At 36.6% G+C, this 25,916-nt stretch overlaps 1 protein-coding gene across 1 annotated transcript in view; it reads left to right on the top strand.

Annotated features, from left to right (window-relative positions):
- Positions 1–23,194, top strand: part of LOC118738280 — a 109,123-nt gene extending 85,929 nt beyond the window's left edge. The window contains exons 5-6 of the mRNA XM_036469204.1: positions 18,882–19,189; positions 23,178–23,194. Coding sequence (XP_036325097.1) covers positions 18,882–19,189; positions 23,178–23,194 — 325 coding nt within the window. The remainder of the gene's footprint in view (positions 1–18,881; positions 19,190–23,177) is intronic.
- Positions 23,195–25,916: the final 2,722 nt, after the last annotated feature.

The following is a 25,916-nucleotide window of genomic DNA, read 5'->3' on the forward strand; positions in this document are numbered from 1 at the left end:
GCAACTGGCGTTAATACGACTGCAGTAAGAAAAAGGCAATCCCAGTTTTGTAGATATAATAAAAAATGTACTTCACGTGCGTAGAATATACTCGTGCACACATACGTACTCACTTACATAGCATTTACGTAGATGTGTACTTTATGACATGCTTGTATGCATTTAAGCTTTCCCAGCACATCATTGCTAAACGTGCAACGACGTAGACAACAAAATAAGGAAACGAAAGTTCAATGCTAAATCTTCTCTTTGTTTAAATTCTTTGAATCGCGGCAAGTCCACGCTGCTCAACCATTTTCTCCCACGTCCACTCACACATACATATGTAAAAGATTTGAAGCCAACATTTAATAAATTTAACAAAGGAAACCCTGAAAATTTTTAGCTCAGCTTCAAAGCGACGCACTCTGGAAATTTGATTTAATTTTATACTTGTTGAACTTTGGCATTTTCTGCTTATTTATTAAATTGTACAAAGAAAGCTAAAAATAGACAGTGTACGTCAGAATTAAATCCTTTTTTGGGCAACGGTTGCAGTGATTTGGTCACATAATCATTCCATTATATGTATGCAGCAAACCCTAATTATGGAGTTTGAACTCAAGCGGAATTTTCAAGTTAATTCTTCAAACGAAAACAAAACCGGTTTGCTCCTTACAATCGTGGCTGTTCGATGCACGTAATAAAAGCGGCATTACTGCTGTACTGATGAAAAATGGAAACATTGTTGCAACTGCCCAACTGATAATACATTGCTAGAAATTCACACAGAGCGCGATACTTTAATAATTCGCGCAACACTGCGGTTGTGATTGCAACTCGAACAAGCCTAAAGGATTTTGCTCAAATATAGATCCAAAATATGTGGTCAATAAAAATGTCCTAAGCTGTATGGCATGGAAAATACTCTTATTAACAAACCTTTTCCTTTCTAAATTGGCACTACAATCGTATATCGGTTTGGGGCTAGAACAAAAACAAAATCCTCGATTGTATCTCTCTTTTGCAAAGTTGTGTGGCAGTTGTTTATCGCATATGCAGACAAGTCCTTAAGTCCATTTTGTTTGTGGTTGATCTTTTTTTCGTTGTCCACCCATTGGTTCCACGTGGAAGGATCTTTTCAAGCTTGCATGTTGTTTAAAAGCTCGTTCAGTTCATCATACCATCTTCTGCAGTGCCGTATGCCTTCTGATGCCCGTTTCACATCGTCCACGCGAAATATGACAGATTTGTAGAGTGTGATGCTAATTGCGCAGATTAGCACCTATTAGTAAGAGTAATTCTTCGCTTGATGTCCTGGCTAGCTTTATTTTTGGTGTTAATGTTGGATCCTAGTTGGATAAAGTCATTTGCTACTTCAAGCTATAACTGCTTAAAAGTGACGTGTGTCCTAATGCGCTGTCAAAAAAGGTTTTAAAAGATGATGTGCCGATTTCCTTACTGAAGGTATTTTCGAGGATTTGAATCACTGCAAAAATCTGATCATTATACCAACCACCTTAGTCGAAAACCCTTAATTCGAGAAAAAAAAACATCTTAAACATTTGGATTGAAATGTGAGCCTTATGGGGAAACCAAAATATGTATAACCTTTTAAGTAGCCTAGCTGGCGAAGTGGGTATTTCACGTATGCATGGAATAGGGGTTGAAGAATACGATAGCATATATAACTCAATTCCTTTTTAAGGCGACTTAGGCGGTTATTGCTTGTGACCACAGATTTGTGGATTTTCAAGGTCTGAAGCGCCACTGATACGACTCCATCAATTGGTTCACAATAGGCTTCATTCTTCTGATCACCCTACCCCACCACCCTACTTGTCGATTGGTTTCCAATATTCGGGATCAAAGCTCGATTAATACCTTGTATGTATGACCAGCCAGTGCTTTGCCGGTAGCTTTGTACAGCTCTGCCAGCATTTTCGACTCCTTCGAGTGAAGGAAAGTAACCAACGGGCTTAAAAATTGGTATGGACTCTTCTTCCTTAGACGCGTCACCGTTGTCGCCATTAAATAGCGTTGAGAAGTATTCGCTACATATCTCAAGTGTACTATAGACGTCTGCTACCAGATTCCATCTCTTTTTTTCTCGGTGTCGCTTAATTAACGCGCGTGGAGCAATTTGCTGCAGGGTAGCTTTGTATGTTGCGTATTTCTGTGCAGCCGCGATATGGCATCCTTCGTCATACTATGTATGTAGTTGTTTTATCGGTAATCAATCACCTCTGCTACAGCGATACAAAGATATTAAGAGATGGCGTGCCACTGCTTATTTATATCCAGCTTTCTTCTCGAAGAATAAAACAACACCTACTTAAACGATATTTTTCATATGGAAGTGCATCATTGATAAATGCATTTTTGCATTTTTTGTTCAAACTTGCGCGTTACGTTATTTTTTGTAACTTTATGCCTAACCTAATTATAAGTAATATGAAATAAAATTATACTTGTTGTGCTAGTGTTTTTTTCAAATACATAAATACTTAAACACAAATTTGTACAAATAATTGAGTTTAAAAAATTTTCGCCTTATTCGAAATTAGCGATCGAAAAACCCCCAAACACCAAGTTTCAAATCAATTTGGTTGCTTCTGGCCTTTTTGTCAGAAAATAGTTGTCGCCCGACCATAGTGCGGTGGTTTAAATGAACTGTCAAGCTGCGTTAAATTTAAGAAAAAGTTTACTGAAATTGCTGGAATCCAGGCTGGCGGGCGCCGTGGTCGAGTGGTAAGAGGTGCTCGCTACCACTCCGTAAGTCCAGGCTTCGATCCCTTGTTCGAGCAACATCCAAAGTAAAAGATGTTTCCTAATAGCGGTCGCCGTCGGCAGACAATGGCAAACCTGCGATTGTATTTCTACCATAAAAATAGCTTCTCATTAAAACCATTTGCCCCTTCGAATGGGATGTAATGCCTTCCTACCTTCCATTTGTGTGAAAAGATCAAGGCGCACAGCACGAATTATTTATATTTTCAATTGCAATTAAATATTTACATATTTATGTAAGTGGGAGGATCACTGATGGAGGAAAGGTATACTTGAACAAGTAATTCGAATAGAAAAAACGTGGATTGGTATGTATGCAGTGAGATGTTTAAGAGTGGAAATTTCTTTAGATGAAATCAAAAATGCATAAAATGACTAAAAATACGTAAGTATGGTATCTTTGCTACTGTTAATAACATCCTCTTTTGGATATTTATTCTACGTATGTATGTGTCAGTAAACATTTGCAAGAGCACACAAAGAACGTGCTTGAAAGCACCACATAAGAGCTGGTATACGCGGAAAAATCACACCGCCCCCGGCTCGTTGTTATCATCTTTAAACATTCTTATATGGGGAGATGAAAGTAAGCAAAGTTGCATACGGACATACATACATATGTACATGCTCGTAATTCTAGGAGCGCTACTTAATTATCATGCATTATTCATAAGAGCGCGCAGAGGAGGTGCCCGGTCGTGCAACAAGAAATCAAGTGGGAACACTTGTAGCGACAGAGCGCCCGTTTGGTACACGTACATATGTACATATGTATGTAGTTCACGTACGTATAAGCTGCTGCGACTGATTGGCGAAGGACAACGTGAAGTGTGAAAGAGGTTAAGTACTTTTGCGAATGAAGGATTTTCCATTTTAGCTGCCTCTTGTGCTATTTATTATTTTGCTACTGCCAACAAGCAGCATATTGTGTGTGTAGATTTGAAACATAATTAATCAGATGGGAGGATGCGTATAATCCCTCTCAGCGTCATATGCCACCTTTAATATACTGATGTTTGTTTGAGTGCTAAATAAGTTGTGCTGAAAATTTTATTAAACTTTACTTTTTATAGTAGTTTATTCCCTTATCCGACTTTGGCATATTCGTACACATATCGCTAGCTTAGAAAGAAAAGTTGCTAAGTCCCATTTTAAAAATTTTACAGGAGAGGAAAAAATCTTCCTTTAGCCATTTTCTTTAACTATTTCGCAAGCAAAACTCCATAAGAATCAAAAGGATTCGATATTTATTAAAAGATATCGTATTATTTTGGCGTTATCGGATTTGTGGTGCTTCTTTTGGACTTAGCAAACTTTCCTTTTATTGCTTATGAAGAGGAAAAAATAATACAAGTACCTTTATAATTTTCGAAACGATGCGTATTCAATTTCTCTAGCCTCCTATATCAAAATATGAGTTTTCATAAAAAGTGGACTTAGCAACTTTTCACTCTAAGCTAGCGATATTTGACTGAATAAATGGAAATTTTTTCTAAATGGTTCGCATCACGTACGCGCTGTCAGAAGATCGCAACTTAGGGATGCAAAACATTCCCGCATATTCATAGGCGCTTAGGGCGAAAGTCAATTGTGTTTACTTTGGCAAATGAGCTATTGGGTTTGGCAGCAAACTTATATTGTTAATATTACCCAAAAGGATTACAACCGGAAGCTGAAATTTCACAAAGTTATCGCTGTATTTAAAAGGCGAATGGTCTTATTGAAAAATAAATAAAATGGGTTTAAAGAGCTTTATAAATGAACGTTTTCACACATTACAAGCCTTTTTTAAAGGTATCTTATTTTATATAAATAAAGCCATAAAGTCTTCAGCCCAAAGAAATAACACAGATTGTATTGGAAGTGAAAGACAAAGGCCTCAGAATTTACTGGTTTAAAATTTAATAGCTAGCTATCTATTTGTTACCAACCTGTGACTATGCAAAACATAGCAGTTCATTTGTAAAATATTCGCAGACAACTCTAAACTTTCTCCTTTATGTTTTCAGGGAATAGTAGTCGGGTCATTTGTTATATGACCTTCTAACCGTTTTTTGGTAATTAGGTAACTCTGAGCAATGTTTCATGACACCATATCAAAATCCGAAAACGGACTGAGATTGATCGACTTAGCCAGAACGCGCATCATAGTAGGCTCAACCATAAAAAGATCCATCAGGCTACATGGCTGTCTCCAGATCGAACAATGGGAAATGAAATCGATCATGTTGTAATAGACGGCGTTTTGGACGTCCGAAAGCTAACTATTGACTCGGACCACTGTCTTGTTGCAGCCAAGATATGCACCCACCTCTGTGCAGCAAAAAATGTGCGTTCAACAATGCAAGGAAAGCTCGCCGTCGAAAACATTAAGGTGAGAAATCCTCCTTCCGCCAGACCCCAGTTTTTCTGCATCAGTATGCATATTCCCAATGGCTTTGGAGAAGAGCTGTTCACTGAGCCAAACGACAACGTCAATACCAATTACAACAACAATATAGTTCTGGGAATTACAAAAAATATTTCAACCCCAAACCACGGTTGCCACTGTTGGTTGTTTCCAACCAAACTTGGTTATTTTTCTTTAATTTTTCTAATTTAGTTGTTTGGTAGTTTTTTCTCGGGTTTGGTTGTTTTTCTTTTAATTAGAAATAAGCAAATTTTTTCTTTACAAAAACGATTATTACATACTGAATGCCATAAATAAAAGAATTTTTAAATTTACTAATTTTATTGTAAAGTATTTTATATTCGCATATAAACAGTAAATATGTGATTGAAGGCACAAGTATTTTAATCAGGGACGTGAACCGGGTGAAAAATTTTGTCGGTTCGGTTCAGCGGTTCTAATCGTTTTTGCACTTTTGGATTGGTTCGTCAAAGCGGTTTTTTTAGTCTTTGAACCGGGGTTTCGGTTCGGTTCAACGGATCGAAAAACAAACAACTAAAAGTCTAAGTTCGAGCTGAGCCGAACATTAAATACCCGGCGCAAGTATTAAATATATGATTTTCACCTTTCCGAAAGCTACCGCTACATGGTAAGCCGGGGTGTATCAATTATGAGTAAATTAGCGTCCTTAAATTTCGAAACTTTGAAGTTTCAAGAATTTCTAAAATTTACCGTTATATGAAAAGCCGTAATTTTAGTCCGATTTCAATAATTTTAAACGTTTTTCTTTTATGTGGCAAGCACAATAACCATACCGAGTTTGGTACAAATTGGCAGAACGGTTACCGAGATACATATATATGATCATAAGTGGGCGGTGCTACGCCCGTTTACCAAAATTTTATCATAAACGTATTTCTTGGTAAAGGAATGTTGCAAGCATCAATTTCGAATAAATTAGCTTTAATATGGGAGGTATTATTGTGATTATTGTCCGATTTTGCCCATTTTCAACACCATCTGTCCTACGCCCGAAAGAAGTACGCGTACAAAGTTTCGTTAAGATATCTCAATTTTTACTCGAGTTATCGTGTGCACAGGCGGACCGCCGGACGGACAGACAGTCACCGCTTAATAGATTTCTCTATTCATTCTGGTTACTTATGTATACATTTGTCTATATCTATCTCGATTCGCTTTACCTGTTACAAACATGGTATGTATTACCATGTTTAACAAAAAGAAAAAAGTGGGTACACTTATCTATTAAAAATTGGTTGAAACGAACCTTTAAACCTTTATGGAAAGTGGTTCGGTTTTCGGTTCCGGATCAAACATTTGTGGAAAATTTCGGTTCGGTTCAGTTAATTAATAGAAAAAAAGCGGTTTTCCGGTTCAAAACCGGTTCGGTTCAAAACCGGTTCACGTGATTTTAATAATTTTTGATTTTCCAAATAACAGCTGCCACCTAAATGTAAGAAAATGTTGTCTTTCCACAAAATTTTCATTAAAATAACCCCCCCTCAAGCCCAATAAATTTGTTGAATTTTTTTTTAATAAGTTTTGCTTTTTATAATAGATAAGTGGATAACAAAATTTGGTTCTTTTTTCGATTTGGTTTTTTTTCTTCATATTTTGGTTGGTTATTTTTATAACAAGTGGCAATCGTGCCCTAAACTAACAAATCAATGATACAAACATACACACTATAAAAAAAACTGTGTAAACTTCCTAGCTAAAAGTTAGGTTACTGATTTCCTACCTTATTATACGCGAAATTCCATGCTCGATTATTCAACGAATAGTTTGTTTAGATTTCGAACTTTTTAGAGTGTAATATAGCTACTGTGGTGTGCGTAAATTTACTAAGAAAGTGTGTACAAGCTATAAAATACGCATCTGCTGTTTGAATTGTGTAAAGCCGCTAACGAAAAGGATTTTTACGCACGAAAATGTGTAAACGAGAAAAATATATATTCATCGAATAAATTTACCAAAAAATTTAAAAAATAAACAAAAATATACTCGAGTTAGAGTCGCATTTTTAAACAGATTTTTTGGAGTGTGCAGCTGATCCAACGAAAAGCAGCAGTAAATGAATGTTCATTGATTTTTGTCCCGTTTCTTTTGCTATGTTTATTGTAACGGAGGCAAAGTGAGCCACAATGATGTTGTTGGGAGCCAACTAAGCCAATTGAGCTACTGTATGAGCTGTCCTGCTTACCTGGACCTCGATGGCCACCTGGACTTCACCACTGGTGAGAGCAGGAGGCGCCCTGTTCTGTAAGCAGGTTGTGCAGCCCATTCCACCGAAGGATAAATTGCCTATTAAAGTAGCTCGGGCATTTCGTCGGGTCGATTAGGCATTCCCATTGGATGAAGTTTCCAATATTTCGTCACGACTCGTATTGCACAGGGGTCTTAATGTTGACCAGAGCTTACACTCAAAAGAAGCGAAACTGCAGGTCTTCAAATGCTCCTCCCAATATTTTCGCTTGTGTTGGTTTACCAGGTGCCGAATCCTTTATACGGGGATCCCCGAGAACGGCCTGGCGTAGGTGGTGACGCTTATTTACGGGAACAGCCGCTTGAGCGGAGTTCCGTTATGCGTCCGGCTGCTGCAGCTGAGGCGGGGTTCTGGCAAATTTTTTTTTAGTTTCACTTTTATTTCAACATATTTTGATTAAAAGAAAAATACTGATAAAAAATAAAATTTTTCATAAAAACAGGGCTGAAATCTTGAAATTCCTGCCCGTATTTTTTTTTTGTAAGTCAAATATGAGTGGCATTGTGCTACTATGATAGCACGGCCGAGTAACCATAGCCAACTTATGTACAGTAGTCGAAAAAATTATAGCCGCACCAAATTTTGACAAGTTTTAAGATATTATTTTTATTGTTATTAATTTCGGTTAGTTTTTATAGTACGTTCTTTACCAACATCCGTATAAATATAAGTTTAAAGGCAGTGTCACGCGATTGGGTATTTGCCAAAATTTGGTGTAAATCGCATCCCAATTGTTTGAACACCCAAAATATTTTTCCCATCCCAATCACGAAAATTAATTTATTGAAATTTTTCAATAGAACATCGCTGTATTGCACCAATTTTTTGACTACAAAAAAAACTTGTCCCATTTTTTTACTAATAGCCCAATATAAAAATTTACAAATCTGTACAAATGCACCAATCGAGTGATACTGCCTTAAAAATTTAAGCAATTTAAACAAAAAAATTAAAATTTTCGTTAAAATTTCGAGTTTTTTAATTAAATTCTGAGCATGCAGTTTTGTAGCCCATTGAATTCTAGAAAAAGTACACGTTCAAATGGCTAAAAGTGTCGATTGATTTTTTAGAATTTTTAAAAGTTCGAAATTTGTACGAAAGTTTGTTGAATTTTTTTTTGCAAGCAGCGTTATATGATTTTATAATAGTGAGCCATGATTTAAAAAAAAAACGTATACAACAATACAACAACAAGTAACATCCAAATTGTATATTTCTCTTTATTATCTGAAAATTTGGATAAACAAGAACCTAATAACATTAAAAAATAAATAATATAAAAAAAACTTTTTAATATACAACGCTTTTATAAATGGACTAAAAAGTAGAAAATAATACTTCTCAGTCCCATAGAATTTGTTTTGATAACTTTTGATTTTGAAATTTTAGCAAAAGTCATTATAAACAATCTATGAAATTGAAAATGAAAAACGTGGAGCGCGTGCAATACAAAGCATTCGATTTAATTGACAATAGTCAAACTACATAACGTAGATCTAAAATTTCTACAGCGAAAGTAGAACTTTGGAATCGATTTTAAGCGGTCGTTATTCATATACCCACATACATACATACATATATTACTTTTCATATCAATTCAAGTGTATATTAAAAAGTTTTTTTTATATTATTTATTTTCTACTTTTTAGTCCTGTCTGAATAAAATTTTGCAATAGATATTAAAATAATTCAACGATATTAATAGAAAGGTGCACACACATGCATTTACATATGTATGTACATACAAACGAGCACCAATTAATTTTATTTAAAGAAATGGCGTGTCGTCTATTTCCGCTGTAGCAAACGTAGTACATAGGGCGACATCTAGATGTCATCTACCTCGCCCTATTCACTACAGATGTTGCCCTATGCACTATGCTTTTTTATAGGAACTTTTCAAAGCAAAGCTTTATGGTGTCGGACACACTACATTGAAAGTTTCTGGATCCACAACATTGAAAGTTTCTGGACACACAACATTGCAAGTTGATAAAAGCGTTGTAACAATATCGCAGCGTGATAGTTTTTGCAAATTTTATATATAAAAATTTAATATAGCAAGTTTTGAAACAGTAACTTTTACATAGCTATCTTTTTTTAGCTTTTCGCGTTCTCTCTTCCATGAAAATTGGTCTGCTTCTTTTTTACGACGCCTTCCACTAGGCACCGAAACTACCAGGTTTTTTTGCAGTTTTCTAAGTTCATCAGAAGATGGAGACTTTTGAAAGTCTATAGATAAGTATTATAGCGACTTTTGCAATAGTAGCTAACATTTGATGCTATTTTTTTCAGAAAATATAAAGATTTTGCATTGTATTGTTAGTGGACCTGAAACTACTTTAAATACTGGTACGTTACTCACCAAACACTAAAAAAAATTTACATAGCGCCTTTGCAAGTGGACCGCTCAAATTTGGAAACATGGATTTCCACGGGTTTTGTTAAAGAATGAACTATATTTTTATTTAAAAAAATAGCAAAATTTCAATAACAACAAATATAATACGTTAAAACTTGGCAAAAAGTGGTTCGTTTAAAACTTTTTGGCCACTGTATGCATTTTTTTATTTCTTTAATAGGACCTTCACATGGTACATAAAGGAAGTACATAACAAAATTAAAAAATATATGCCCATTTTTGCCTTTTTTTAAAGCTCATTTTGCCCTTTTCAAGTTTAAGTGCCTTAAAAACCTACATTTCAACATTTCGGGGGGGTCAGAACACCTACATCCAAACAACCCCCTTTCCCCCCTCCCCCCCTTGCGTACAATCACACCATAAAAGTCTGCTTATAGAAGTAATGAAGTCTGGCTGGCAACCGTTAATGTAGAAGTTAATAGCATTAATAATAAAACTACATTTTATCCTTATTACTCACGGCTTTAGAGTACTTTAAAACGGTTCACGGTTGTAAAGATGTATGGTGGCATGGCAAATGCATTCTAGTGTGAGTGAGTTAAAGTGCTGGCGACAACATCATTACCAGCAATCACGAACACAGTCACAACGACCGGAAGCGACAACAGCAGCCTATAACAATATTGACAGCGGCAATAACAACAAAGTTAATGACACTCATTGTTATTTCCTTGCTGTTCACATTCGTTTGTTGTTGCTATAGTTGATGTAATGAGTGAAGCCATGCGGCTGCTGTCCTACTATTTTATCACAGCATTGGCAACAGATGCCACAGACTTTCAACCGCACTTAAAGGATTCGTAAGAAGCTGCTCCACTCAACAATTTTCGCCCAGTGACAATAAACATTCGATAACGTGCATCGTCTGCGGCTGTGGGGGAAAGTTGTGTGCCATTTGGGAGTTTATATGCAACTAAAATATATTCATGTAGTCATCCTTCTGTTCACTTTGTGATGCAATATCTATCTACTCATCGTTGTCAATTTTGTTCTCTTCAAATTTGCGAATATCGCTCCTGAAGATGAAATAACAATGAGCCGCTGTGCACCAGCAGAGGCATGCAGATGCATGAGTTCTCAAATTCTCAAACGAAACGGATAAGCGATAATGTAGTATGCTGGCGACACTTTACTTGCATAAATTTTTATAGCAATTTCCATGATTTAATGCATTTTGCCTATAGCATGAATCCGACGATCTGCATCTCCGCTGCATATAGGGTACGCGCGCAATAATTATGGACTTGACAATTGCAGGTATTTTTATGACAAAGTTTGCATCCGTTGGTGTTATTATTGCTTTAATACATAATAACCCGTGGAATGATATTGAAAATTCCATTTGCCAGGCAATTTAAGTTTGTGCTTTGTGGCGAGGGTTTGTGTAGGCAGCGGAAGTTGTATAGTTCGTTCGATTTTAATTTCCTGCCATCAGAAGTTCTAACACAAATTAATAAATTTATAAATAACTCTTACGTACGTATATATGGATTCCTATTACTTTTTACTTTAATTAAATTATCTACGCGTTATAAATATATTTGATACGAATTTTAAACATGCAGTTGAAGTATTCAGGCCTTCAGTAGATTTTGTTCAACTATTATGATTTATAAATAGATATCTACACACATAGAGAAAATTGTTTTTTTTTTTTCAACTGAATCTATAACATCCCAATCTTGATTGATATTTCTTAATTAAAACGCCTAACTGCACTGGTTATTGTTTAGGCGCGACTACTAACCCCCAACGTCTAAATGCATGCTATGCACTGCTGCATTTTCAAAGATTTTCTTTACATAATTTCTCAATTGCCATATAATAAAACTTACTTAAGTAATAATTTGATACCAATTTGCGTAGTTTTTTGCGGGCTCTGTAGGTGGTAACAGTTGGTCACCATAGGCCAAGGTGCCTACGTACGCCTTTTAGGTCCAATAATTTTTTTTTTTTAGTTTATATAAATACATGCAAACGTATCCACTCTCACTGAGTTAGTTAGTTATATTTTTAACTCCGTTTACAAAAACAAAATACCCTATAGAATAGTCGCCCCTATTCCGATTGTCGGAACGACAGTCGTTCTTCGAAATTTTAGATTTTCATTGGCGTTGTGAGGCAACCAATGACTTAATCTACTACAAATTTTAGTTCCTATTATCTTTTCGAAATGAAGAAGTATTTTAATCAGATAACTGTTTACCTGACAGGCGCGATGCTTGCAGAATGAAACTGGTTTGTGTATATTGATCAGCCGATTAAACGTACTCTGTGTGGCTATTCTGATTAAAGTTTTATTTAAGCATATGTTACATACAGCGTTGTCGTTTTGGTCCAATTGGAATATTTTGAAAATGCAACCAAATTGCATTATAACTTAGTCGATTAATTGCTTGAATTTGCTCACATGAGTTTTTCCCAAATTTGGATGTAATTACTTACTAAAGCTTTCATTGAGCACCTGTTGAAATTTAACGAAAAATTGCTTATCTAATCGCCTTGAAAAAAAAAGAGTGAGAGGCAACACAACACTTATTTAAATTCATAAAGTGTTTGAATTTGTTTTTTTTTTTTTCAAACATAAAAAAATTTTGGTATCAAAGATCAAAGGTATTCACATTTTTTTAAAAAGTTTTCTACGCTAATTCTTTTATTTAAGGCCCGAATTTGTTTTGTTTAACCGTAAAGTTAGGTATGAATTGTTAACCAACACTGTAAACAATATTATACCGCTAATTTGTGTAGCTAAAAACCCCGCAAATTAGAGAAATCTCGATTTAATGATGGAAGAATTTTTGGTAGTTTGAAAACTGATTTTGTAGGCATTTTGGTACCAAAAATATTCCAAAGTGACAACACCAACATAGACGTATGGAATCGCCGCCATTTCAAAATCAACGGTTGTCAAGATCACATATTTTACTACATCGGGTTGAATTTTCCATTTTTTTTTTTTTGGTGAAAACCCTTATTATTTTTCATTACACTTTTTATATTTACACTCTCGACTTAGTCTGCAAAAATTCGGAGGCCCTTAGTAAATCTTGGCCTAATACTTTTGCGGAAATTTCTGGTGGGTTAAACTGGTGGAAAAATGTTAATCACTCTTTTTTTCAACTATACGTACAGATTCTTTGACAACAAACTAATAAGTATTATATTCATCTAAAGAGGTACGATTCATTACTTCAATGTCTATGTAGTATCAATATATCAATAGATCAATAATTGTACGAAAAAAAAAATATCACGAAATACACTCGAAACAAAACAAAGTGTAGGTTGTAGGTGAAAACGCTCTATCTCAGAAAACCTTTCAAGAACGCCCTACTTCAGAATTTGATTGAAGAACGCCCTATTTTCGAACTGGCTGTCGAGATAGGGCGATCTTCCACTCAGCCATCGATATGTTGATATGGGACCTTTTTGAGATGGCAGATGAGAGGGCGTTTTTGAACCGAATTCTTAAATAGGGTGTTCTTCAATCGAATTCTGAGATAGGGCCTTCTTCAACCAAACTCTGAAGGGGGCGTTCTTTAAGAAATTTTCTGAGCTAGGACGTTTTCGAACCGGCTGCCTAGATAAGTCGATCTTCTCCTCAGCTGTCGATATATGGTATAAGTGGGCAATGCACGCACATTTTCCTAAAATTTTATGAAAAACCAATTTTTTGCTAAAGAGCAAGATATATAAATTTTTAGTAAATATAGATGAATTCCTTACCCTACACTTCTTCGGCCCTACATAAAACCTCGTACTTTATTTTTTTTTTTTTTGTGGCGCCGTGTTATGTGTCTGTATTATCTAAGACTGTAACAGAATTATTTATTTTGAGTTATTAACTAAAACTAAGTTCATTACAAAATTTTATTAATTGCGACTTTGTTGGTTGGTAAAAGCGTCACCTGTGCCCATGTCCAGACCCAATTAGCCCTTATAGCACCATTACAAACATTTTGATACGCTTTCTCTGGGATCCTTGATCTTTTTAAGCTTTCATTATTCGATTTCGTCAAATTAGTTATTTGGATCTTTCGATTAATCTATTTAGGCTAGTAAAGGTGAATTTGCAGATCTCCCTAAGATTGTGGATGGAAAAACTCCCGAGTGTGTCATGCCTTATTCCTGCCAGTGCTGGACACTCGCAAAGATAGTGTAGCATCGAAGGTGAATGTCCCGTTATCTTGGCTGTTAACTTGACTATATCTTTCCTCGACCTCTTTAGAAGTTCTTCTGTGTTTGGTTTGCAGGTTTGAAAGTTAATCCGACGTGCATGAGCCATACGTACGAATTGCAAATTCAGTCCCCTTTTGATAAGTCTGACTGGAAAGTTTATTGTCTCTGTTTCGGATTCATCAAGAGATGTGTATTAACTCGGCCGTCGAGCTTAAAGCACATTTGCAATCACTGACGCTTTTGGACTTTGTTACCGGTGAGGCAAGTGCCAGAAGTGCCACCTTCGCACTCCTACGCAGCTCCTCTCTAATTCTTAACAGGCCCTTTCAATTCCCCGTACTTCCGCTTGGAAGATGCTAGCAAAATTCGGTAGTCGGAACGAGAGAGAGACATTCAGCGTTTCGGAGAACACCCCCGCACCTCCGCCGCCGTGTAGATTTCAGTGGAATTCTCTTCGAGTATCCTGCCCCTCAGGAAAGTTTTTATTGAAGTCTGTCGTAGGAATATAATCTGATTGTTTCCCTGCTTCGATAAGCTTGTCAAGAATACCACTATGACCGAGCCGTGGCGCCCTTCAGCAGCTTGACTACTTGAGTCTGATTGCCGAGGACGCAGCAGTTTCGCGGATGTGGTGTTGATGCAGGATCACATCAGGTGGACACGGCTTAAATGCTCCTGTAGCACCTGCACAAGCGGCACTTTGTATACTGCCTAATTTCTTGACGTTGCATGGTTTTTCTAGTACTTGCCACCAAACTAACGCCCCGTAGTTTAGTATCGGTCGTATGACATCCGTGGGCATCCTGAGGACAAGCTTTGGCTTTAGTCCCCAGTTCCTACTGAATATTCTTTTGCATGTGTAATAGGCTGTGTAAGCTCTATCTATTGCGACTTACTCCAATAACCTAATTTTTTTGACGTAGAATACGTCTTACGTTTCGATATGGAGGGTATGCTCAAATGTTGTAGTTGTAATTTTTAGAGCTTTACGAAAATGCTTATTGCACGAGAACTAATGATATCATTCTAAGCCTATCGACAGATTCACTTTTGTAAGTAACCAATTCGGTTTCTGTCGTAGAAACAACGGTAAACATTGATTTATTTTGGGGTCAATTTTGAGCCTTTATAGGTTTATAGGGATATAGGTTTTTTGGAGCAATAGAAATAATATCGCGTACAAATTTTATATAAGTTCAACAAATGTTGTGCATTTTAATGCAAAAAATTTTTAAAAAGTTTCAAAAATGCTCGAAAACCGCTCAAAGGATTTTGTTTTTGTTTTCTTTAATCAAAAATTCAAGATTTTTCCTTTTACTTGGTATATGGGAAGTATTGGTTGATATCTTCTAAGTATGTTTATTTGATTCAAATATATGAGCATAAATAATTTTCCATACAAAAGCACTTAGTCATCATTTTGCAAACACGTGCATGCGTTGGAAGTGAGAGGGCACAAAAAGTATGTATGTGTAGGTATTTCGACTTTTGAATAACAGATGGAATATGTACGTAGGTGAAGAAGAGGAAGAGGATACCGATAAAAGGAAAGATAAAGATAGGGGAAGAAAAATTAAAATAAAGGTAATTATAGAGAAAAGGATATAGACAGAGGCTCAATCTGGACACTATTTCGGGATTTTAAAAATTTTCGGAACTCTCGGGACTTATCGATATTTTATCAGTTTTGTTATCGATGTTTTTTATCGATTTTGTTATCGAAATTTCTATCGATATTGTTATTGATTTTGCTATCGATATTTTCGGAACTTATCGATACTATATCAATATTTTTATCGATTTTATTATCGATGTTTTAATCGATTTTGTTATCGATTTTGTAGTAGATTTCTTAATAGATTTTGTTGTCGATATTTTTATCGATTTTGTTAACGATATTTTTAACGATTTTGCTATCGATATTATTATCGATTTTGTTATCGATATTTTTATCGATTTTGCTATCGATGTTTTTATCGATTTGGTAAAGTTTTTGCTATCGATATTATTATCGCTTTTGTTATCGATATTATTTTCTTAGTGTGTGCTTTCGTTTTTGACTTGGATGTGCTCTTAACAATACGACGCGCATTTTACGTTTAAATATAACGGCTGTGTCTCCGATACAGCCTGCAGACCAAGACGAGGCGCTGGACTGTTCTTTTTTTTATTTAAATAGTTCGTATCCATAGAGAACACAGAAAACCATGTAACTTAACTTCTTCTTATGTCCTTACATATGTATATTTAAAACTAAATACTCCTGGAACGAATTACAATCTGATTGCCTAACGAATTCAAAACCTGCCGATATGATTCAATACGTGGAAAGGATAGTGAGACCAAAGGAAAACCCCTAACATAACGAAACGAACTTGTCAAACCTAGCTTTGAAGACGATATTCTGGTTACTTTCTATTAGAGCTCTCGATTTTGTTCGCACATTTTCAAACGGCCCGGGTATATGAGCAGCGAGTACTCGCACACTTGTTCAATGCTCATTACTCGAAAATTTTCGAACATTAGCTCGAGCAATTCGTGTTTTTTCGAGTAATTTGAGCAATATTTTTTTTATTATATTGACATTTTTGGTAGCAACTTTTTAAATTTTTCAAATTATTGATGTATAATGCAAAGATTGTTACATTGGTATTTAATAATATAATTTATTTAACATGAACTAGAAAGCAGCTGCTGACAAATACAATTTCAAAAACTCGAAAATTTTGAACAAGCATTTGAGCAGTTGAGCAATGAACGATTTTCGAGCGAGTATCGAGCTACTCGCATTGCTCGATACCCGGGTATCTAGAGCTCTACTTTCTATTCAATTAAAAGCGAATACTTATTTATAATTTCTTGAAAGCTATCTTTATAAACACCCATTATAAGATCGTGAATACTCATTAGGGCGGGACATTTCTTTTTCGACTATGCGCGTATAGCCTAGGAGCATCCTACGTGTAATTCTAAGCAAATTTTCCGAAGAACCCATAGGTCTAAAAAAAAATTATTTTCGAAGAAAATGTGAAAATGTTCACGGTTGTTTCCTCTGGTGGAAGTTTTCTGAAAAATATAAGTGCATAGATGGATTCCTCATGCAAAAAAACACCTTATAGCATGATACAATAATTTTTAGAAGGTAGTTTCACTTCAAAATTTTTGACATAAACCGTGTCTGTGACAAACACGCAATGTGGCCACTGCTACGATATAGAACTTGGGGATTTTCGCTTGTTATTTTAGATATTTTTTAACAAAACATGTAAAGATTTATATGTTTCATAACTGATCACTTAATTTTAAATATAAATATACGTATTTAATACATACATTTTTGCCACTGCTAATCACACGGCCTTTATGGCCGTTCGTTAAAGGGGCGGTGGGCGAATGGTAAGTGGGCGTGCCACCTCTAACCCACCTTTTTGGAGAGGGAATGAACCGCCATTGACAAAAATGCAACCCCCGACCACCTAGGTCCCCTATGGTTCCCTAGGGACCCCTTAGAAAAATTGCCAAATAGCACAATTTTCATTTGCGTTTATTCGCTTGAAATATGTTAAATATTCATTTGCACAATACATTTTTATATACACATTTTTATATACAAGACATTTTTATAAAACACCCAGTAACCAAAATAGACATCACTGGGCGGCAGCACCAGGTTTACCACACAGAAAGGGAATTCTAGTTACCTCATCCTTTCCCAAGGTTACATCACTGGGGCGGTAGCCCCAGTTAGGTCACACAGAAAGGAGAATTCTACATAATAAGGGTTATAATCCCTAAGCGCGGCCGAAGGCCGCCTACGCAGAAAGGAATTCTACGCAAAAATACTGTGGACGCAAGTAAAAATTGCGATTTTTGGCCCTTTTTCTAAGGGGTCCGTAGGGAACCATAGGGGGCCTAGGTGGTCGGGGGTTGCATTTTTGTCAATGGCGGTTCATGCCCTCTCCAAAAAGGTCGGTTGGAGGTGCCACGCCCACTCCCGCTTCGCCCACCGCACCTTTAACGAACGGCCATAATGGAAAGTTTCCCCCATAAAAATGAAAATATAACGGCAATATTTCTTGTTTATAATGGATTAGATCCATCGCACACCACGGACTTTATCGGCCGCCGATTTAGATGGGCTCGCTAGTCTTTCCATTGCACCACAACTTATTGGTCGGAGCGATTAAGCTGGTGTAGTGTGCGCACCTCCATACATCTTCATGTACATATTTCAAGCGAGCCCTATTATTTAAATAGGCGGCCGCTAAACTCTGTGGTATGCGGTGGCTCTTATAGCTGCATCCTTACACCTATTCCGTGTGTTGCAATATCCACGAAAGCAGCAGTTAACTTTTTATGAAGAAAAATATTTAAAAATATTCGAAAATTATTATTTATTTTTCCAACATCAAAAGGTGGATTTTTTTTTGAAAAATTTGGTACAACAAAAAATACGAAACACGTTTTCTGTCAGATAGCTAACATGGCGGATAAGAAGAAGAAGTGAAACTACCTTCTAAAAATTATTGTATCATGCCTTATAGTATGTTTTTGTACAAAATTTAAGTACTGTGCTATAAGCGCATAGTCGAAAAAATCTACCCAAACAAATTGACCCTCCCTAATGTATGTATGTATGTATAAAGCAACTCAATATCCCTTTAATCTACATTGACAATAGATGCACGCATTGGCGCTTTCGTAGTAATCCTATTATATTGCACTCCCTTCGCATATCTTTCAATAATCAAAAGTACTTCATTTTTCTTAGTAGGTGCTTAGTTATTTTCTAGTTTATTCATTCCACAATCTTTTATCTTCGACTTTCTTTACAGACGAAAGGACAGCAGCGCATTACAACGTTCCGCCAGCATTGATTCCTTTGCCGAGATTGTGTGGAGCGACTCACCGCGACCCTCACTCGACATACCACGTCCCTCCGTCGTGCCCTTCAGCAAACGTCCATCGGCCAGCAGCCTGTTCTCAAACTGCAGCGCCACATCGCAAACAACCCAATTGAATATCAATTACGGTACCGGTGGCGATCTGTGCAGCAGTGGTAGCAGTGCGGGTAATAGTCGACGTGAAAGCCTCTTAAGTCCATCGTCAACGCGCCGCAATAAGCTGACCAGAATTATAAACGGTAAGTGGAGCACAAGTATACGTAGTGGTCATGTACAGCAAATCTCTGCATACCAGCTCACGTATGTATGACTGGCCCAGGAGAAAAAAGGAAACTTTAAAAGCTGCATGCATTTTTGTGCCTATGAAAGTAATATGGGTATTCATATAAACGTGTTAATGCCTCGTAACCACATAAACCTCGTAAATAAACCGGTTTTCCACGCAAAATAAGATAAGTATACGAGCTTCAACTGGTTTCGCGTTTACATAAACTCCCTAAATTTGTCGCGTGTCGCTTTATAAATCTATGAATAAGAAAAATATCAAAAGCAAATTAAAAGCACAGCTAGCTCATATATATATATATATATATATATATATAGGCCGATCACGGATGCCCACCGAACTTCAATTGAGTTGCCGGTGGCTGAAATGGTATTACAGATGACAACTGGAAATTGAAATATTGGCTACATCGTTTTTATGGTTGGCGCGGAAGTTTTGATTTGAAAAATTTATTTATTTTTTCAACTGTTTGTGCAGCTTATTCACAATCAATTTTGGTTACTGGTACTTCTAAACTCTATTATCTTCTTCTATCTATAGTCTACCCCCAAAATTGTTCTCATCCAATCGTAACCTCCTAAACACATTTTGGTGATAAAAGACGCATTTTCCCACTGGGTTGTTTGTACGTGCATGAATGTTGTGCAATTATTGCACCAATTGAGTGGCAACGTGATGGTTGAATTGGTGTCATTCTAAGTATTGCCATACGGCATGTGCCGCAAACTGGAGCATTCGAAATGAAAATGGGACGGATGCCCACAGCAATGAAGACAATCAAGTTTAACGAATCGTTTTCGTTGAGTCAAGGTGATTGCGGTTGTATAGTCAATGTAGTGACAGAAGTATAGCCAATCTAGTGGCGTTGGGTGACGTTCCGAGAGCCGAAGCTTTAGTAATTTACATAAATTGAAGGGGGCATTGCACCTGTCTCATGCCGTCCGCTGTCATTGTTTTAGAGACTTCTTGGGCACTTTTAAGGTAGCAATTACGCTTCCTTTTTTGTTGTTGCTGCTGCATGAAAAGTTATGCAGTGTGCAAAGTGGAAAGTTGCCAAAGTTATATATGTACGTACCTGCATACATATGTACATATTTATGTACACCAGCTTTTATCAAAGGAGACCACCATTACGTCCAAAAACAACAACATAAATTAAAACCACTTGAGCGCCACATACAATTTGAATTCCTACATATGTACATACATACATATGTACGTACATACGTAATGTAGTTACCAAACTATAGCTTGGAGGACGAACGTCCAAAATTTTTTGATATGCTTTCCCCTTACAACGTAAAAACCCCTATATTAAAAATATGGCAAATATAATTTTAAACTTTAATTCAGGGAATGCTTTTGATTACTTACTTTTCTAGTTCTAGGCAAAGTTGAAAAATGTAAAATTGAAAAATAGACAAATTATCTTCTTATGAGAAGTTATTATTAGATATCGCGATAAGATTTTTGCACAACCTAAAAGAAAGGCTGCCACCCTTTTCTGCATACTAGTGTACAAACACAACAATATTGTTGCCTCAACGTTAACTGTTGAAGCGCTTCTGGTTACGCCTGATCTGTCGTATAAAGTTGCGTCAAAAACAGTAGCAGGGATCATAGGGACAAAGTTGGAATGGACTGTTCTTCACGCGCCCACCTCCAATAACGTGTGGCGAAAGTAGAACAATGGGTTTTAGTACCCGCCTCGTAAATAATGAAAATATGGACCATCCAGTAAATAATGAAAATATAGCCTCCGATGACGACAACGGCAAACTTTTGAAGGACTACGATTTGAAGACATTCCAGGTGCAATGTCCGGACCCTTAATGGGGAAGGTGCCTCCTGCCCAGCTGGTTGACGTGCACGGAAGGTCAAAATCTTACATCACCGCCATCCAAGAAATGTGTTGAACGGGAAAAGTCAAGAAACGCTTGGGGTCTTGCGACGTATCAACCGCTTCAGTCATCGCGATATAAAGGCAACTTCTTTTTGTGCTGTCGAGTGTGGCTTTGATGTCGATAAATCGACGGTGATATGGCCCAATCAGTTTGTTAACGGTGGGCTTTGGTCATTCACTCAATACGCCCGATTTAGAAGGCGAATCCTGCGGTAGTGGACACATACGGCGGAGTCATCCTTGTGGTGGATTGGGCAGACCACACTTAAATTCCAGTCGTGTACAAATTCAATTCCCCCCTTCTCCATGCCTCGATGTTTGACCTTCTCTGCTGAACGGGATGTGCGTCTTAAAGAGCCTATCCAAGGTGGTTTAGGGAAACAGTAGTCATATTCTTGGCCATAACCACCTATAGTGTGAAGTATGGAAGCATGGCCGATCATACTTTTTAATATGTGTCCTAGATGCTTAACATTCATCTTGAAAGCTATATCCACACCCTTAGATATTAGCGGGGAGACTATAGGAAGTCGGTGTTTCATTGTAAAGAGAATTTCTTCGGTTTTATCGGGGTTTATTCCGAGGCCCCTACTCTCTGTTCAGTTCCTAAGCGTAGCCATATTAGAGCGCAGAATATCCATACGCGTATTAGGATATTTGCCTTTGATGGCAATTGCCAGGTCATCAGCATAAACAGTGACGTGACAGCCCCCTTTCTCTAGGGCCAGCAGCAAGGAGTTTACTGCCAGAATCCCGAGAAGAGGGAAAGGGCGCCTCTACAGATCTGTCTGCTTATTGTGGTGTTGCCGAACTTAGCGGTTATCTTCCTGCTGAGAAGTGTGGTCTCAATCAGTGCCGCTACGTTATGGTCAACTCCAAACTCTGCTAAGACACCCGTTATGGCGCTTGCATTAATGTTTTTGAAGTCGGTTCGAGCCCTGCAAAAAAGCAACATCAGAAGTACTAACGGACTAAATAAGAGATTTTGCGCAATCAGGCTTATTTTTATATGAAACAGTAACCCAGAGAGCTTAAGGAATAGTTTTCGCCAAACCACCGTCAGTGATTACGTTGCAATGAACTCCTACGTGAATGTCTGTAATTACTCAAACAAGAGAATATCACGATTTTCAAATGCTATTAGCATTGCCTTCCCTCAATCTTTCTTACTTTACTTTTGTGCATACATACTATGCACATACATATGTATGTCATGCATTTTAGAGGTATACGCCGCCGCTGCCGCCGCCGTTTTTTGTCATTTCTCATGGGCCGCCGCCGAGTTACGAAAATATCGGCGCGGCGGCGGCGGCGTTCGGCGCCTAAGGAATTTTGCACAAAATTTTCATGTTGTATGCACATTGAAACACAACGTTTGAAGGAACTAAGTACTACTCGTATAAAAACACTATTTTACGAAATGAAAATTACATTTTTAAATTGAGTTTTTTTGCATAATTGGGGCCACTGAACATTTCGAAAAAAAGGGTAACTCAGAAAGATTATAGGTAATACGTTTTTCGATCGAAAGCGTTTATTACAGTTAAATTAGGGTCGAATACTGGTAATCTGACGATTTTTTCCGGAGTAGAAAATTTTTTTCAATACTACAACAATACTACTATTTTTATATACTACATCAACAAGAAAGTTATAACACATAAAAAACTTTAACGCCAATATCTCAGAAAGCAGTTTTAACAGAAGCGCCTTTATTGCATCTAACTCCTCAATTATTGGAGATAAAACAAAGACTAGTTGATATTCCTGTATGTTTTTAAATATTTAAAACAGAATTTTAATAAAAAGCAAACACTTTTTTTTCTAATTTTACATTCGTAAGTTACTTTATTCTGGAGTCCCACAGATGTATACAAGTACTATGTGACTGTGTGAAAATTACGTTAATATTCCTAAGTAGTGGTCAAACCCCAGGAAGGTTTTGCTCGCGCCCATCGCAATATTTTTTACACAGAGTTAAAGTCCCCCTTTTTGGTAAAAATTACTATTATTTTGCATTACATTCTGTTCCCCTTAGAAAAATCTGGCGCTTAATATAGAAGTGGAAATTTTAGCCATTTATAAGCCATTTTTTCAAACATTGCCGCGTTCTGGTGGGAGTTGATGGGTTAAACTTTTGGAAAAAGTAGGTTGGCCTACTTTTCAATATATAACGCCCAAAAACTCGTAAGAACTCCGTAATTTAACATAACGGTTGATAAGTTTATTGCAAAAATTTATTGATAGCGACATAAATTACCCCAATAACTTAACCTTTAAATTTTTTTATTTCTTTAAATTGAAATAGTACATACGGATCTGTAGAGTACATAGAGATGTATGTATATTAGGGTGCCCATCGAGAATCGTTTTTTTGTACGTTAGTATTACGTATTTTCAAATTGTGGAAATTATCGATGGTCAAAATTTAAAAAAAATTCTTTGAAATTCATGCAAAAATAGTCACTCAAAAACTCATGAATCTAGAAAATCGTATATTCTGACCTAAATCGGCAGGCCGCGACCTCTAAATGGCCTTTAAAAAATCTATAAAAATATGCAATAATATTTCTCATAAAAACGAATCAAATTAGGGGGTAGGGTCTTTAAATTTTCAGAAAAAAACGCGATTTCGATGGGAAACCTAATGTATATACTATATAGACTTTCTTCTGTTCGCCCATCCATCAGCAGCAGTCACTCAACATTTGAATTCAATGAATGAATTAAATAGAATTATAATCTGATGACATGATAAGATTAGAAGCCTCATGGCTCTTTCTTTTTGAAGTTGACCACGGCGCCGCCGCTAAGCCTGTTGGCGTAAACCTCTAATGCATTTATCTGCTTTAATTCGCAAACTTATTTTCAGAGAATGCATCAGAGCATTTACATACATACATACAACATAGTACTTCAACGCAGCACCCACAGCCACATTGCAGTAAATCAAACTAGTGCAGAACTAGCACAGATCTAACTCAAAATGGCACCGAACAGCTTCTCTATCTACCCTAACGTTATATTCTGTCTACGTTAACAATGCGATATCCTGTGGACTGGTAGGAACGCCTGCCACCACTTCGAACTAGTTTGAAGGCAGGCATGATATATCTCGTTGGGAACTAGTGTTTTGTGAGAATGTCCACAGTTTTTGCTCCAGGGCAATTCCTTGGAATAAATTCACTTACATTTACATACATACATATGCACTATTTTGTTGAGAAAGGTAAGTGCGGTGAGCAGTTTCAATAAAAATGCCAGAGCTGTCTATACCAAAAAAAAAAAACAACCAATTATTCGTACTGCCATCGTTTGTAGTTGTTGGCCACTGTTGGCCGCCCATTTTTGTAATTCTGTAGCGTACTGTTGTAAATTTTAAATGAACGTGAGATTGATCATGCACCAGCGCATAGTTCATCTCTAACCACTACTTTCTTTGTAGACTTTGTATTTAAATTTAATAGTTACTCAAGCTACGCACGTAGCTAAATACGAATAAGAACACCAAACCCAACGTCAGCGCTATACTTAGCTATGTATATACATGTAGTATATATGCATAAATATATGCTGAGACCCTAAAAAGCACTGAATGCCTGAAAACCTGGTGTGAAATTCTATTCTAAATTTCAACGATTTAATAAGTTTTATTTAACTTGTGCTGCATCAGATTAAATACTACATATATATATGTATGTACATATGTATCCTATAACGGTTGCTGCTAGGTATGCTTCTGATTGGATTTGTTAAAATCGTTCATTCCTCCCCCGCTCACTGTTCGCTGTTTTTACCGTTGCGTTCTTTTGGGATTCCAATTCCATGCTGATTGAAAAATTGTGCAACATTGGCTAGAAGGACAAACTTTTTGCGCTTGTAGCATGTATGGACTATAAGTGTTTGCATGGGTGTGTGTAAATGAGAATGGCTGTGTATTCCTCTGCATGCATCAGCATTAAAGTGGTGTCGCGCCCAGTGGACTGCGTTTAATGTAAATTTGTATGCACATTTCTCCAGCGGCATTTCTCATCTTCTTGATTTGCAAATACTAGCTAACAAAAACAACGACAGCGGTAGTACTTTAGTCACTTTTATGTTTGAAAATTGTGAACCAATGCTTGTGACGCATGAAAATGCGTTGATTTTTATTATTCTACTCATGGCATTTTTATTGCACTTTGATTTTACTTCGATTATAATTTTAATGCATTTATAGTTGAAATTTCTCGTAAGTTGAGTAATAATTTTTTAATTTCAGTTTAAAAAACTTATTCGCTGAGAAAAGAGAGTAAAGAAGGTTTTGGTTTGAATATATATAAGAGAGGTAAAAAAATCTTTAAGTTGGACATTTAGAGGTATTCAAAGAGGGTTGCCACCGGTTTAAAAAGCTAAATACAAGCTATTTAACAAATTAAATGAATTATTAAAAGATGTGTATCAATCGAAATAGGCTTGGAAGGGAGTTTTTTTTCAAAACCATATTTAGGAGGGTTGCCAAGTATTTGAAAAATCCAATTCAGATTAATTCATGAGTTAATTGAATTATGTGTCACAATATCAAACGAAAGAGATTTAAGAAGATTTTAGTTCGAAAATACTTTTGAAATAGGTTGCCACCTGGTAAGAAAGATCGAATTTAATTAACTTATTCACAAGATATGTGTATCGACCCCTATGCGCAAAATTATCGTATGTTACAAAACTCTAAATTTTACAGGAAATTATTTTTCTCTACTTTGGCTAGAACCATCAATACCAAAGTTTAGATCTGCTG

The sequence above is a fragment of the Rhagoletis pomonella genome, unplaced genomic scaffold, assembly GCF_013731165.1.
Source record: "Rhagoletis pomonella isolate Grant_MI unplaced genomic scaffold, Rhpom_1.0 Rhpom_scaffold_00004, whole genome shotgun sequence".
NCBI classification, from domain to species: Eukaryota; Metazoa; Arthropoda; class Insecta; order Diptera; family Tephritidae; genus Rhagoletis; species Rhagoletis pomonella.